At 36.1% G+C, this 17,563-nt stretch overlaps 1 protein-coding gene across 2 annotated transcripts in view; it reads left to right on the forward strand.

Annotated features, from left to right (window-relative positions):
• Nucleotides 1-12,666, forward strand: part of VCAN (versican) — a 119,459-nt gene extending 106,793 nt beyond the window's left edge. For both annotated transcript variants that reach the window (XM_003408123.4, XM_003408124.4), the window contains 3 exons: nt 5,256-5,400; nt 10,814-10,996; nt 11,142-12,666. In XM_003408123.4, the coding sequence (XP_003408171.2) occupies nt 5,256-5,400; nt 10,814-10,996; nt 11,142-11,269 (456 nt within the window). In that variant the 3' untranslated portion in view covers nt 11,270-12,666. The remainder of the gene's footprint in view (nt 1-5,255; nt 5,401-10,813; nt 10,997-11,141) is intronic.
• The last annotated feature ends 4,897 nt before the right edge of the window (nt 12,667-17,563 follow it).

A 17,563-nucleotide genomic window follows, 5' to 3' on the forward strand; every position in this document is an offset into this window, starting at 1 on the left:
AACCTTTTACCAGAGGTCTTGAATCTGGACAACTTGAGCCCTGAGAATCACTTCAGTGGTATGGAATCCAAATCTCATTTCAGTGTGAAAACGAGATGGTTATTGTTCAAATCAGGAGGAAACAGCAGCTGCTAAGTACATGGCGGTCAATTCACTTGGTAATTTGAAGTGATATGGTTGAGGTTAGATCAAAAAAAGTTTAGCTAAAAAATCTATGGGTCCTTTCTGATAGCTGTGTTGATCATTTTATAATGTTCATATTTACTGATTATAAAAATAGTTCATGTTCACCCTTGAGAATTTGGAAAATACAAAAGAATGTATAGAAGAATAAAATAGTATCTCTTAGTTGCATGTCACTCAGAACTAAATTTTATAACATTTTGCTGCTAGTCGCATTAACTCTCAGGAATGAGCTTTATGACATTTGTGCTGCATTTCCTTTTGGTCTTTCATACACACATACACACATACACACATACACACAGAGATGCAGCTGAGAGTATGTTTAACATTTGGACTATTGTAATTTTTTGAGTATCTCACATTTTAATTTTAACTTAACTCCTCTTTTGAATATTTTCTATTTCCTTACATATTCTTCAAAGACAAAACATTTAATGGTTACATAATATTCCATTTATCTGGCCAAACCATGATTTATCTAGCATGTTCATCCTATTAATTGTTCCCATTTACTTCTAGTAAAAATGTTACCTTACGTAAAAAGTTCACATCTCTGATTATTTTTTAGGGTAGAGTTTTGGAAGCAGTAGAATTACTGGGCTATAGGGTAGGAACTCTTTGAGGCTATTAATATGTATTGCCAACTATTTTCCAAAAAGGCTATTTACTTCCACTGGTGAGGTCAGTATGAGCCTGTCTCACCTATCATTTACTAGCGTAACAAGGAACATCTTTGATTAGGGGTCTGTATAGGTGGGAAAGCATGCCATCCCCTTGAGGGTTCATTATTTCTAACTATTTATTAAACAGACCTATTATGTGCCAGGCATCATTTCTGGAACTAAGAATCCAGCAGTTGAAACAAACAAAAACCCTCGTCCTCACTGAGTTTACATTTTACTAGGGGGGGGAAATAAATAAGTAAATTATATATGATGTCAGAAGGTAATAAGCACTACGAAGAAAAATAAACCAAGGAAGGGAGAGGGGCAGTGTGGGTGGCAACAAGAAATGTGAGAGCATCACCATTTTAAAAGTTTGCACTTACCCTAGAGGGGCTGAAAATGTGCCACCTCTAAGGACGTTTACTGGCTTACTGTAAGATGTTAGTTAGAAAGCAAATTCAAAAGTATTTAGCTCCAAAATCCAGATTAACTATTTTGGGAACTCTGGAATCTTTGGCCGTAGAAGATAGTAAATATAGATTTTTGTTGTTTTTCATGAATTCCTATTCTTTTGTTTTTTATTTTGCTTTAAATTTGTCTGTTAAGGGCAACTTAGTTACACATCAGGAACAGGCTGAATATGACTTTTATACCTCTGTTTTGTTACCCCATTTTCTTGTTTATTATCTATTGAAGAAGACTAGCCAAAAAAAATTTGCTGGTTGGAAGCTGAAGGATGACAAAGGAGAGAAAGTAAGAAAAGGAAAGGAAAATAGAGAAATAATTAAAAACATATTCAGAGCAAATGCCAATTCCTGGCTTAGGGAGATATACCAGGCATAGACTGCTTTGGTGAGTTATCTCCCTCTGAGTATCCTAGGGCCATCAAGGGATAACTCATTGGCACTATCCAGAGTTGGATTGAAGTCCTTCTCATTTCTGGATTAGTTTATCCAATGAAAAATGGAAACACTCTTCATTCTGAGTTTTGGCAAAGAAAGTAGATTATTAAGCATCCCTTGACTCCTTGCAATTTTATCATTTCTCATGAAGACTCTTTTTTTACATAGTACTTTCTTACACCATATCTTAATTTTGGCATGATTGAGGTCATTAAAGTAAACCTAAGTAAGGAAATTAAAAGAAAAGTAGGTTAATTAATTAATCCCAAGATTTCTAGTCTTCAGATCTTACAAATTATTCTATCAAAGATCCAGATTTAAAAATGTTTTAAACCACTGTTTTTTTTTTCCCTGAGAGGGTCTCTATGAGTCGAAATTGACTCAACAGCAGCGGGTTTACTGTATTTCTGATACATTTTTTTTTTTTAAATAACTTAAAAATAACCGTGGTGCTATTGGGGATAAATAGTAGGCCTTTTTTTTTTTTTTTTTGGCATGCTTTGAATTAAGAACAATCATCTTAACTCTTATATACTTACTTTAACTTTAATTCAAAGAAAGGTTAACGAATGTATAGGCCCAGAAAAGATAACCATATTAGTCATTGTCACATAAATCTGAATCCGTGCTTCTCCCCTGTTGAGGAAGGTAGTCTTCATTAGTCTTGCCGGTGGTAAATGTTATAAAACATGACAGTAAGCACAGTAGAATCGGTACGTGATACTTGAGTTGAGACAGAAAGACAGTGAACAAACAGATGTACCCCATGTCATATTCTAGCTAACAGGAGACCCAAGACCAGAAAACCAGTTTCTTATTTGTGTTCCCGTATTTTTTATAATCCAAAACAACGTTTGTTATTCTTGAATAGACATAAAGCCAGTGGCCACTGATTTGGATTCTGATTTACTGTGACCCCACGTGTGTCAGAGCAGAACTGTGTTCTGTAGAGTTTTCAGTGGCTGACTTTTGGGAAGCAGATCACCAGGACTTTCTTCCACTGAGCTTCCAACATTTGGTTAGCAGTTGAGCACATTAACTGTTTGTACCACCCAGGGACATGGAATAGACATAGGGAGTGTTTTTTTTTTTTTTTTGTATAATTATTAGTTGCAAACAAGGCTTCAAATTGGTCCAGCTGACAGAAGTAAGGCAGGGCCTCAAACCAGTTCAAAGTGGTTCAGTCATGGCCAGTGGAAACAAGGGCAGCATATGCATTGCATAGCACACAAAGCTCTTTCATGTAGGCTTTTAACCTGAGTAGGAAACAGGGAGTGCTACCCCTCTCAAGGACGGCAGCTGGCTGTAGCATTTCAGATATGTGTTGTTCTCCACAGCCCTGTCAATAATTCAATCTCTTGCATCAGGCTCCTGAAAGTATCCTGATGTGGGAGACTGGATTATTGACCTCTGAAAGTTTCCTGATAGGGGAGTTCCAAATCACAACCAATCATGCTGGATTGACATAAGAGATGATGTATATCAAGTACTTAGCAGAGGGCTTCTTCCATTAAAAATTGCTAAATAAATGACTTGTATTTTGGAAACTCTGGTGCCGGAGTGGTTAAGAGTTTGGCTGCTAACCAAAAGGTCAGAAGTTCGAATCCAACAGGCACTCCTTGGAAACCCTATGGGGCAAGTTCTACTCTGTCCTATAGGGTCGCTATGAGTTGCAACGACTCAACAGCAAGGAGTTTGGTTTGGTTTTTCATTTTTTACTGTGGTTGAAAGCAAATGATTTTCAGGTTATATATTATTGCTTACAGTGGGGAATCAGTAGATACTGTCCAGAGATACAGATTTAAGGGTAAACAGTAGAGAAACACCAAACCAAAAAAATCTTTTTGAATTACCTAAAGTAACGCCTGCCATACAAAGAAAAGCAAACATTATAGTAAATTTATAGTATTTATAGTAAAATATATTTTTAAAAGCATGTGTTCCTATTAAAAGAAAACAGCTTTCATATTAGATCATAAAGCAAAACTACTGAAATCACATCTAAAAATAGCTCAGGAAGGTTGAATATAAAATGATGGGTGTAGATATACCAAGCAAATACAAATGTATACGTGCATTTATATATGCTTTTTTTTTTATAGGGCAAGTATCTCCATGTTGTTACCAAATTAATAAATTTGGATAAAAATAATTACATTAAATAAGATAAAGAAAGGTACCAGATAGTAAAGATAAGAAGAGAAAGAATAAAGCTTCTATTGTACTATAGTCACAACTATATAAAATGATATAGAAAACACCATAGATTACAGTGGTGAGATTATGAATTGTTTTCTTTATTTCCACTTCCATTGATGTTATTATAAGTAATAATAATATGGTGGGATTCTTAAATTAAGGATTGGTTATATATTTAGAAATCTAAGGTAATTAGACTGAAATTCCTCAGGTATATCCCATTGTTAAAGGGGGAAAAAATGACATTTGTTGAAGAGAGACTTTGAAAATCTGATATGCATTTTCCACTCAGAGTTTAAAACTTTTTTTCTTCATGTACTTTAGATGAAAGTTTACAGAACAAATTAGTTTCTCATTAAACAGTGCACATATTGTTTTATGACATTGGTTAACAACCCCATGACATGTCAACACTCTCCCTTCTCTACCTTGGGTTCCGTATTACCAGCTTTCCTGTCCTTTCCTGCCTTCTAGTCCTTGCCCCTGGGTTGGATGTGCCCCTTTAGTCTCCTTTTGTTTTATGGGCCTGTCCAATCTTTGGCTGAAGGGTGAGCCTCAGGAGTGACTTCATTGTTGAGCTAAATGGGTGTCAGGGTTTCTCCAGTCTCTTAGGCAAGTAAGTCTGGTCTTTTTTTGTGAGTTAGAATTTTGTTCTACACTTTTCTCCAGCTCTGTCTGGGACCCTCTGTTTCGATCCCTGTCAGAGCAGTCAGTGGTGGTGGCCAGGCACCATCTAGTTGTACTGGACTTAGTCTGGTAGAGGCCATGGTAGTTGTGGTCTATTAGTCCTTTGGACTAATGTTTCCCTTGTATGTTTAGTGTTCTTCATTATTCCCTGGTCCTGAAGTGGAGTATTTTAGATGGCTGCTCACAGGCTTTTAAGACCCCAGACGCTACTCACGAAAGTAGAATGTAGAACATTGTCTTTATAAAAGATGGAAAACTTCCTTTCTTTCTTAACCACCACAATTATTTCTGCTAGGTGGCCCAACAGAAATTGTTGAGCCCGTTCTAATGTGATTGCGACGTAATGCCAATGTTGCTCTTAAAATATGTTGTTGTTAGTTGCCATTGATCTGATCCTGACATGGCAACCCCCATGTGTGTCAGAGTAGAACTGTGCTCTGTAGGGTTTTCAAACCTGTGACCTTTTGGAAGCAGATCACCAGGTATGTCTTCCAAGGTGCCACTGGGTGGGTTTGAGCTGCCAGTCGAGTGCTTAAGCATTTGCTCCACTGAGGGACTCCTACAATATGTTACTCTTGGATGATGAAGTCGTTATCTTCTCCCTCCATTCTTACAGCAATATGAGAACTGGAGGCCCAACCAGCCAGACAGCTTCTTTTCCTCTGGTGAAGATTGTGTTGTAATCATCTGGCATGAGAATGGCCAGTGGAATGATGTCCCCTGCAATTATCATCTTACCTATACCTGCAAGAAAGGAACAGGTAATGATTACCCTATTAATATTATATATTTAAGTTAATCTGCATTTCAATTATCAAGAGAAGGCAGAAAGAATAATCTTCCTTCTTTGAATCACAACCTGAAAATGTTATAGATGTCATCTCTTACTGCTTTGGAGTATCTCCCACTTCCAATACAATTGAAAAGTTTGTTCTCAGTAATGTTCTCACCTTAGATTTCAGGTGTTTAGGATAACTGTATAGTATTTATATAACAAAACCCCTTGGTAGTATCTTTTAGGAAAACAACTGCCAGCCCAAGAGCATATAAACCTATTTATTTTGATGGCAAAAACAATGATTTTTTTATTTTTTAATTAGTTGCCAACATTTAAAACTTGGGATATGTCATAATAATCTGGATTTTTTTTTTTTTTTTCTTTTTTACATTGAGAAGACCTGGTACCATTTGGTCCATATCCACACTTGTCAGTGATTTGAAGTACTGGAGCTGAGAACCGCTGACCTTCCTCAGTGAGGGCTTTGGTCTTCAGTTCATTGCAATCTTGTTCTTTTGTTAACTGCTTGGTTTCGCAGGCATTTGAGTTTCGTAATCATTGCCTTAGAAGCCTATTGGATACCTATAAATCATCAACAAAAATGCCAGCCCTATATCTATGGCTGAATACCTTTAAGATATGATCAAAAATTCTTTTAATGGAAGCTCCATGATGAGAAGAGTCGCTTAGCTGATTTTAAACAGATAAAATTAAAAAAGCAGATTTTAAAAAGGGTATTGCGTTTATCATTGTTCAACATGTTTGAATTTCTAAGTGTGCTGCCTATCTATACTTGTCCCTTGAACAAATAGAAAGTCCATAAAAATGTTTAACCTCTTTGCAATTCTAATGGTGTTAAAATTTGAATTATATTTTGTCCCAACCCAGATGTTTTTACCACCTCAAGTAAAAGATATAAATGCAATGTATAAAATCTACTTGATTAAGTTGCCTTTGAATATAAAAATAAAAACACATACTGTATGAACATGTTAAAGAAAGGCTTAAACACCAATAATGAGAAATTCTGTTATAAGAAAGAGAACACTAAGGTACACAAAGCCCCAGTCTCCAATGAAGCTCAGCTGCTATCAATGACTGCTTTACACTCCTATTCTCCGTCTACAATAGAACTTATGCCTAATATCCTTTCTCTCTGAGAAGCTTTCCTGACTGTGTGCATTCTTCAGCACTTCTGCAATGGGACTTGTAAAAATAGCAAATCTAGTATTTGCCGTTTTCCCTGTTCCTAGTGTAAGAAGTCTTTAATTAACTGCTTGTCTTTATTCGAATGTCACGTTTGCCTTCTTAGTTCTCCAAATGGCCCCTGGAGTCATGCTTTCTATTCTATGATCCAAACATTCTTATATTTCTTATGTTTTTTTTTTTCTATATCATGGCTTCTTAACAGCAGCAGTATTGACGTCTGGGGCAGGATAATTTTTGGCTGTGCGTGACTGTCCTGTGCCCTGTAGAATCTTTAGCAGCATCCCTACCCTCTATGCACTAGGTGCCCCCCAGCCAGTTGTGACGACTGAAAATGTCTCTAGCCATTGCCAAATGTCCCCTCGGAGTCATGGGGAGAAAAATTGCCACTGATTGAAAACCACTTCTTTCTAGCCAAGAAAGAGTCACAAAAAGTGCCATCATAGTTTACGTTCCTAATGGGGAAAGAGTTTTATAAAATGTTGGCTCTACCTCATTAAAGGAAAAAACAAAACAAAATAAGGTTATTCTTGTATTTTCATCTCCCTAGTGTCCGCTTTTTTTTTTTTTTTTTCTAATGTATAATCAATTCTTTGCTAATCAGTATTCTGGTACTGATTTATCAATCCCTGTAAAACCAAAAACCAACTCATAGCAACCCTATAGGACAGAGTAGAACTGCCCCCATAGAGCTTCCAAGGAGCGCCTGGTGGATTTGAACCGCCGACCCTTTGGTTAGCAGCCGTAGCACTTAACCATTATTCCACCATTTTTCCTCAGTCCCTATAGACTTTTGCAAAATATAGCTGCTGTATTCTTCTTTCAATTTTTAGACATCTTCAAACGCACAGACCTAAGTAGTTCTATTTTAATTAAATAATTGTAAAAATAATTACAATATAAATGAAAGGGATATATATATATATTTAAGAGCACTTCAATGCATACTTTGGGCAAATCTTTGGAGCATTCTGTGTGTTCCTTCCATTCCCATCCATACCAACTCTCCTTAGAGATAATGACTTAATTTCCTTGCTTTTCCCTTTGGTATTATAACATATGCATATATCTCTAAATAATAAATTGTTTAGTCTTGCATGTTTTTGACCCTTTCGTAAGTGGAATCACACTGTACGTATTCTGTGTCTTGTGTTTTGTTGTTGGTGGTGGTGGTTAGCATTGTGTTTGTGAGATTTATCCATGTTGACACCTATGGCTGTATTTCTTCATTTTTGCTGCTGTATAATATTTCATTGTATGACTGTACAGCATTTTACTTATCAATTCTCTTGTATGTGGAAATTTGGGTTATTTACAGTGTTTTTGCTATGACAATGTTTCTTTGATCATTTTTAAGCTTGTTCCTGATACATTTGTGTAAGTTTCTGTAGGATATATTCCTAGGAGTGAAGTTGCTGAGTCATAGGATATATGTAACATCACATTTACTAGAAAATGCCAAATTGTTTTCCAAAGTTGTACTAATTGGCACTCCCACCAGCAATGTGTAAGAGGTCCTGCTTCTCCAACATTTGATATTATCGGAAATTTTTGCCAATCTGGTGGGTATAAAATATTATTTCTTATAATTGAATTTATATCTTCTTGGATACCTTTCCCTGAATATCTTTTCATATGCTTATAGGTAATTTATAGATTTTTTTTTTTTTGGCAAAATTTTTGTTCACGTCTTTTCCTTTTTTTTTTGAATTTGTTGTTTATATTTTTACTGGAGTACCTGTGTGGTGCAAATAGTTAAGAATCTCAGCTGATACCAAAAGGTTGGAGGTTCTAGTCCACCCAGAGGCACCCTAGAAGAAAGGCCTGGCAATCTACTTCCAAAAAACCAGCTATTGAAAATGCTATGGAGCACAGTTCTACTATGACATGTATGGTATCACTGTGAGTCGGAATTAACTTGATGGCAACTGGTTTTTGGTTTTTTTATCTTTTTATTTATTGGTTTGTAGAAGTTCTTTATATATTCTTTTACTAACCCCTTGACGCGTCTATGCGTTGCAAATATCTTCTCTTAGTTCGTAGCTTGTCTTAACCCTTTGTTTTGTGCTGTTGATTGCAACTCATTGCAACCCAAGGTAACAGAGTAGAACTACCCCATAGGGTAATCTTTGTGGAAGCAGCAGATTTCCAGGTCTTTCTCCAGTGGAACTGCCAGGTGGGTTCTAACCACCAACCTTTCAGTTAGCAGCTGAGTGCTTAAATGTTGCACCACGAGGGCTTCTCGACTTAACCCTTACCCTGTGGTATTTTTTGATGAACAGAATTCTTAATTTTGAAGTAGTTGCATTTTCCTTTATGGTTTAAACTTTTTTTTTTTTTTTTAAATGTCTTAAGAGATCATTACCTGCCCTATAGTCATCAAGATATTATATATTGACTTATAAATGTTTCATAGTTTTGCCTTTTGTATTTATGAATTTAAACCATCTGAAATTGATTTTCAGTGAATTCCTTGAGTCAGGGGACTGATTACATTTTTTTTCTCATGTGAATACCCAATTTTCCAAGACTACCTTTTCCTAACTCTTTTGCCATGTTGTTTCTGTCAAATATCAAGCATACATTTATGTGTGGATTATTTCTGGTCTATTTGCCTATCCCTGCCAATACTACACTCACTGAGTTATTTTAGCTTCATAATATGTGTTTACATTTGAAGAGTTTTAAAAGAAATCTATACATTGCTTTCCCTTATAATTACAAAAACAACTTCTAACTTGGTAGGCATAGCACAGAATCCATTATAGTGAATTATCTAATTGGTAATTTTTAACCATCTGCATTACTCTGATGTCATTACATTTGACACTGGCTAGCGTCAGGACCCTAGTAAAGGCTTTTCATATTACAATGAAAGAAGCGTGCCAGGTATCCAGATTGGGATTATCAGCAAACCACATGTACAGTGTAATTTAATGACTGATAATGAGATATTATTATAGCATTCTCAGATTATGTGGTAAGAATTTGTGAAGATCACTTAGTCACATGCATTCATATTTCTAATTTCTCAGTTACAGATACTACGACATTTCAATGCTTTTTTTTAGGTTATGTCTATCTGTGTGACAATTGCTTGTGTGAATAAAAAGAGACATTTGGTCTGTGTCGTTAAAGACAGCTTTGTTTGCAGTGCATCTGTTCATCCCAAAGTGTTTTATTAAGCAAATACAAATTAGAGGAACTAAATAATTAAGTTAAGGCTGAGTTCTCCATTGCAAAACAGTATGGCTATAAACGGCTTTCTGAGTATATAAATAAATTTAAATAATTGTAAACTTTTAATATCAGGATGTTGACATGCAAATATCTTGGTACCCAGGTTTCTGGTAATCATTCTTTCATTGAAAAAAAAAAAAATTGAAGAGTTGCTTTATTTCATAAGAGAATATTACATGGTCTTGCAGGCTTTATGGCATAATTTTTAAAGTAAATTATGGCTAAGATGCCATTTAAAGAAGTTATATTCAAGATAAATTACATTTTTATTAGACAAAAACCTAAGAAGAAAATGTAAAGCCCAATCATTTAATAAAAGTTAAATTTTTGAAAAGGCATGACTACTATGTCTTCTCTTTCTCCCTGTCTCTATAGAGAAGGCAGAAAAGAGCAAATTAACATAAATAAAACAAGAGGAATTTTATTCATGCATCAGAGTTTATGTCCATATTTTGAAACTATCATCTTTTTATATACTGCAAGCTTTTTTCAGGGAAATGAGTGAAATAGTCCATTGTTACATATCCATTTTTGTCCCAAGAAAAGGAGGGTAATAAATAAGTACTTTGGAATGGTGATGAAGACAATGGCAAAGGACCACGCACTGGTACAAGACAGGTGCTTTTTAGATTTTTTTTTTTTTTCTTAGAGAAGTAGCCCTGGCAGATGGATAGACAAATGTGTGACCCTTCAAGCCTATGGCCCTTTAATAACATGCAATTCAAGATGACATCATCCAGTATTCAAACTAGCCACAGAGCTTCAACATTTAATTTTTCTCTCCAAAAATTCCCGTTTCTTAATTCTGAATGATTGCCTTTGATGAAGGTGCTTGGTTTGGTGCCATGAGAAAAAAAACAAAAACAAAAAGAACAACAACAACAAAAAAAACTAATGCTAATTGAAATATTTAAAGATTATTTGGAAATAACCAATTTGCTTTTCTTTAGTTGCTTGCGGACAGCCCCCTGTTGTAGAAAATGCCAAGACCTTTGGAAAGATGAAACCTCGTTATGAAATCAACTCCCTGATTAGATATCACTGCAAAGATGGTTTCATTCAGCGCCACCTTCCGACCATCCGGTGCCTAGGAAATGGAAGATGGGCTATACCTAAAATTACCTGCATGAACCGTAAGTGGTACTTTAGAAAGAGTGGACAACCGTGCCATAACAACTACTAGACACCCTCATTTTACGGCTACGGTATTGGTAGTTTAGGGTATGGAGCAAGTAATATTGTTGTGTTTTCTTTCTTTCTTTCTTTCCTTCCATGTAGCATCTGCATACCAAAGGACTTATGCTAAGAAATACTTTAAAAATTCCTCATCAGCAAAGGACAATTCAGTAAATTCATCCAAACATGATCATCGTTGGATTCGGAGGTGGCAGGAGTCGAGGCGCTGATCCCTAAAATGGCGAACACGTGTTTTCATCATTTCAGCCAAAGTCCTAACTTCCTGTGCCTTTCCTATCACCTCGAGAAGTATTATCAGTTGTTTGGAGTTCTTGGACCACCATTCAGTCGTTTTGGGGTTGCCGTGCTCCCCAAACATTTTAAATGAACGTATTGGCATTCAGCAAGAAAGCAAACAAAAAGAAAGAAAATAAGGGCAGAAAATAACCATTTCCAGCCTATCTAATTTCTTTAGTTTTCTATTTGCCTCCGGTGCAGACCATTTTATAATGTATACCAGCCTACTGTACTATTTAAAAAGCTCAATTTCAGCACCAATGGCAATGTAAATAAGATGATTTAATGTTGATTTTAATCCTGTATATAAAATAAGAAGTCACACTGAGGTCAGGCATATTTAATGATGATTACGGAGCCTTAGAGGTTTTTAATCATTGGTTCGGCTGCTTTTATGTAGTTTGTTTAGGCTGGAAATCGTTTCACTTGCCCTTTATATTTCAGCAACACTGAGGATGGCTTTTCCCGGACAACTAACAAACACGCAGTCTTGTAGGTCACTGCACCCATCTCAGCCAAAGGTGCAGTTTGCTTCCCTGCAATATGGCTAATGGGCTCCTGATGGAACTAGGGACTGCAATATGGAAGTCTTCTTTGCTGCATTCCTTTTTCTTCCCTTCCAAGAAAGGCCTGAATGGAGGACTTTTCTATGGCCAAGAGCATTTTTTAGGGGTCAAAGTGCTAATTATTAACTCAGCCAGGTCGACTTTTTAATGGCTTTCACAACACTAACTTGCAATGTTACAAATCAATGCATTTCAATTGATTATAGACCTAGGGCTCTGGAGGGTGGGGGGATTGTTAAAACAACACATGCAAAGAAATTTTGTATATATAACCATTTTAATCTTTTCTAAAGTTTTGAATGTTTATGTATGAATGCTGCAGCTGTGAAGCATACATAAATAAATGAAGTAAGCCATACTGATTTAATTTATTGGATGTTATTTTCTCCAAGACCTGAAAATTGACATAGTATGCTAGTTATTTTTCAGCGTTAGCCTTTATACTTCCCTCACACAGTTTGGAACCGTATAATATAGGTACCTTGTCCCTGATTGAATAATGTGATGGATAGAATGCATCAAGTGTTTATTATGAAAACAGTGGAAAAGTGTATAGCTTTCAGCAAATGGTGTTTGCCCATTCTAAGCAAGGAACATATATCTAGCGATAGTATTGGCATTTCTTTCCATTAGGTGGAGTGTGTATTGAACTTTCTCCCTATTTCTTCCCGCTCCATTTCTTCCCTTTATTTGAGCAAAGTAACTGCTGAAGATGACTTTGAATCGTTATCCAGTTAATTTAACGTTTAAAGAAAAATCTGTAATGGAAAGAAGGCATTTAGGAATCTTTCCCTAATTTAAGTTGGAGTGACCTGGAGAAAGGTAGACAATAAATAAAATAGAAAAAAGGCGAAAGGGTTGGCTCAGTATTGATTCTTCTTCATGAAACCTCCTTTAGCTCAGAAGGAAGAGCCGTAGCCACAGTCATACACCGTGTCTTTAAGCAAGTTTTCTTGGTTGCTGCATCAAATGTAGTCCCCCAGAGCACAGAACAACACTGTGCCGACCTAATAGGTTTTAATTTTTTTCTTCTTCCATTACAATGCACAAAATACTTTCCTGTATTTATATTATAACTTGTATAGTGTAAAATGTGAATGACTGTTTTTTTTTTTTTTCCTGTGAATGAAAATCTAAACTCTTTGTAACTTTTATATCTGCTTTTTGTTTTCACCAAAGAAACCTAAAATCCTTCTTTTACTATACTATGACTGGTCTGGTTATTTACAACTTTAAAATATGAATGTGCACCAACATTTTTACATTCTAATTCCATCACAGAGAACAAGCGACTGGCTTGGATGAAATGATTTTTCTGTTAGCAGAGAGATGATTATATCTGGACTGGAAATGAGGAGTGGGAAATTGAGATAGTAATTCTGATGCTTTCCTCTCCATACCTATGCATTAAGCTTAAATGTGAAATAAACATAGGCAAAATGAGAGCTCACACTTACACAATGCTTCCTATGTGTTATGTGCATTTTCTTACAAGTCCACGAAAGAGGTGTTGTTACCGTCTGCCAGAGAAGGATCAGGCATACAGGACTCTGGCCATTTGTCCAAAGCCACATAGTCACTGTGTGGTGGACAGAGGTAATCTGAATCCAGAGCCTGCCTGATATTCTCAAGAAAAATATAAAATATTATGCTCTTGATTTTTATACATTTAGGAGTTTAAATCACTGTCAAGAAGATCATGCCTAGAGAATTGCTAGAAGATGTAAAAAAACATCACATTCCTATCCATCCATTCCTTTATTTTTCCTTCATTCACTGTTTATTAAGTACTTGCTGTGTGCCGGGCGCCGAGATTCAGCAATGAATGAGCCAGGCAGGTCTCTTCCCACATAAAGTTTTTATGCTGAGTACATCCCACAGGAATTACCTTACAGACCATTCTCTTCAATGTCTTTGTTGATAATCTGGAAAAACAAACCCATTACGTTCTGCGGTTGTATAGAAGATATCATAAGGACAAAGGTAAGTTGAAGATTATTTTGAGGTTTCTTCCTTAGAATGTAAAATATACGGGAAGTTAGGCAAAAATATGCAGAAAAGAAGAGATTCTTTTCCTTCCTGAGCTTTTCTTTTTAATGTGCAGTCTGTCATATCTTTTACACAGAGCTTTATGGAAATGATCCAAGGGATATATAAGAATTTGTAGTACTTCTGCATATACACACTTACTAACCCCCAAATCAAGCCCCTTGACGTTGAGTTGATTCCGACTCATAGCAACCCTATAGGACAGAGTAGAACTGCCCCATAGAGTTTCCAAGGAGCACCTGGTGGATTGGAACTGCCGACCTTTTGGTTAGCAGCCGTAGCTCTTAACGACTATGCCACCAGAGTTTCCAGAGTTTCCAAGGTGTGTCTGATGGATTTGAATCGCTGACCTTCTAGTTAGAATCTGAACAGTTAACCACTGTGCCACCAGGGCAGTTCATACACCCTTATTAGATGTTTATAAATCCATCAAGTAGGTATTTATTGAGTCAGGTGCTAACGATGGAATCTTTGGGATGTTTCATTATCCAGAATAGTCGGACAGAATAAAAAGTTTAAGGAGGCTGGCACTACTCAAAGTCAGCAAGAGATGGGTTTCCATCCATTTCTAAAGGCTGGGTGACATGTCAAAGTGAAGAATGTTCCCCTGTCATACGGAGCTATAGAAGAAGACTTGGTTTTCTAGGGTAGCTGAAATGGAAAAGAGGTGAGATAGATTGTATAGGGAAGGATACATCATTTTAATGTGACAGTAAGTAGACTTCTGCTGATCTTAAATGAATTGAGAGTCGCTGTATGGTGCAAACGGTTAACATGCTTGGCTGCTAACCAAAGGTTAGAGGTTCGAGTCCACCCAGAGGCACCTTGGAAGAAAGGCCTGGCAATCTGCTTCCAAAAAGTCAGCCATTGAAAACCCTATGGAGCATAGTTTTACTCTAACACACATGGGGTTACCATGAGTTGAAATCAACTCAACAGCAACTCGTATGTGTGTATTTGTCTAGAAATCATGCCTCATGTGCAATAAACATATGAAGTTTGGAAATGAACAGAAAAAAGAAACAGGTTGAGAAAAAGATTCAGAGTTGATTTTGTACATGACCTATGCATGATGGTGTCCCAAGAGAACAATTTACAAGGGAAAAAATATTCTAAATGAAGGTAAAAGATGTTATTATAAAGTGTCTAAAGACTCAATGATGTCTTCGACATTTTTCCATGTGCATCTTCTCACATTCCCTAACATTACAAGCGTAGTTACACGGTTGTGAAGGAAAAGGCCCACAGTGATGAGTTAGCATTGACATTTGTGCATCCTTCTTTTTACTGTGCTGCAATTTTCATTTGCTAAACAAACCAGAATTCACCCAAATGATTCTAAGACAAAGTCCAAACAGAAATTTGACAAAGGCCCTTGAATGAGTCATTCAAGATTGTATAATCTTTTCCCATTATTACTCATTTCTGTATGTTTGGATCCCAGCTGGATAAGAAAGAGCAAATGCCAAAATAGAACAATAAAGGGTTTTGTTGAGGTGTTTACAGAATAAGCAAAGCCTGGGTTTTCAGTGGAACTTAATTCAGAGTTCTGTCTGAGTCCATCAAATGGTCTTTGCCAAAGATTGAAAGTTTACGGCCTCAAGGCAGTAGTCTTAAATGAATTTTGATAGTGTTTGCTCTAAAATAAATTTGAAAACTGATGGACTCCTCATATCTTAAGTTGTTAAATAAAATTTCTCATCATAAACTTAAGCAATTGCAAAGAATATTATTTGTGGTATATTTTAAATACTGACATTCTGAAATAATTAACATCACTTTTTAAAATATATTCAATGAATATATTGAATCTAAATTCCGTAGTGGTTTGATAACCACCATCAGCCTTTTAAAAAATACTTGAAGAAAAATAGTCTTAACAGTCAGGATTTACATTTTTCCTCTTTTTATCTTCGGACTTGTTTTTTTTCATTTCAGTTGCCCTTATGAAATTTTATCCAAATTTATACATTTATATGCTTATAAGCCTTCTATTAACCTTTCAAACATATATACATCATAATTTGTATTTAAAAATTAAAACTTATTTTTTCTTGTGACCATAAAGCTATAAAAATGAAAAATCATCTGAATCGAGTGATCATTATAATCTGCTAATATACAACTGTATATATTTGCATTACAAAATATGAAAGAAAATTATTAAAATTGCATAATTTTATCAGAAATGCATTTCAATGGGATGATTAGGGCTGTTCCTAATTTATGTTTTCGTGGGTGAATATTAAAATTAGAATATGACATGGGTTAGCATCAATTCTATTCTTATTTTGTTTTTATAGATTTGAGCACTGAGAAAACGTGTTCACATAAATAAGTAGATGGAAATGACAGCTTTATTATAGTAATGCTACTCAATTATTGGAAACCCCGGTAGTGTAGTGGCTAAGTGCTACAGTTGCTAACCAAGAGGTCAGCAGTTTAAATCCTCCAGGCGCTCCTTGGAAACTCTATGGGGCAGCTCTACCCTGTCCTACAGGGTCTCTATGAGTCGGAATCAACTCGACGACAGTGGGCTTTACTCAATTATTTGAGCTTTTTCTGAATTATATGCCAAAATTCACGTAGTGCCCTATTAACTCCTACTAGGCAGCCATGTCCACATAGTCCTCTCTGCCTCCTGGTTCCAGTACTGTTCTCTCACCTTGCCTCTTTGGTCTGGGGGCGGGGTAAGAGCTTTTTACTATTAATGGCACAGGGCTACTGCTTTATTCCTTGTGATTTCCTTAAGCTGCCAACTTCTGTAAATAGTCCCTTTATTAAACTCTTTTTGATTTAACCAATTTGATAATCCTGCTGGATTCCTGATCTAATAAAGTGTTCTTCGATGCATTTCTTCAGGGAAATTATGAAAGAAACCCAATTCATATCAATTGAAGGATGGGTATGCTACATTATAGTTGGGAAGCCTCCAAACTGGTTCTCTTGGGTTTATTTCATGGGGTTTTCTTGTGTGCTTTTATGAGGTTGTATCTTCAGTTTCTTTCTCACAACTTCTAAATATTAAACATGTGATTGTTGCAACCAGCCATTTTTCTGCCTCAGCATGCATAAACACGGCCACACAGCAGACTGGTGGGTCCTGAGGCTGTGTTCTCTGGCTTCGGTTTCCAAAATAAAACATGATCCTGCTCAGCATGAGATAGCAATTCAGTTCTGTTTTCAATGCTTATTTTATAATTAGGAGCAAAGAAAAGAGGAGGGGTCTAGTTATACATGTGTACTGCAGGTTTCTCTGAGACCGAACTTCAATGTCCTTAGAACTTTACGGCCATCATGGGAGGAGTGGGAAGAGGAGGGAAGGGAAGAGAGACAGTTATGTTATAACTTCCAGCAAATTTTGTTTCTTGAAATAGAAGTTTTCCTTCATCTTTTATAGAAGCCTTTATTTTACCCTTTGTTTTTGGAATAGTCATTCTGGGGGTCCTGTAAGTTACACAGCTATAAGCTCAAGCTCTGACTTTGGAAATAATTAGTAAAAGGAAGAGTCGAGCTTGTTTGCATTTAAAAGTAAATGTTCTCACCTCACACAACATTCTGTATGTTTCAGATTAAGATTTTTTTCTTTAAGAGAATTTCTGTTTATTTTTT

The sequence above is a fragment of the Loxodonta africana genome, chromosome 2 (genome assembly GCF_030014295.1).
Source record: "Loxodonta africana isolate mLoxAfr1 chromosome 2, mLoxAfr1.hap2, whole genome shotgun sequence".
Classification (NCBI taxonomy): Eukaryota; Metazoa; Chordata; class Mammalia; order Proboscidea; family Elephantidae; genus Loxodonta; species Loxodonta africana.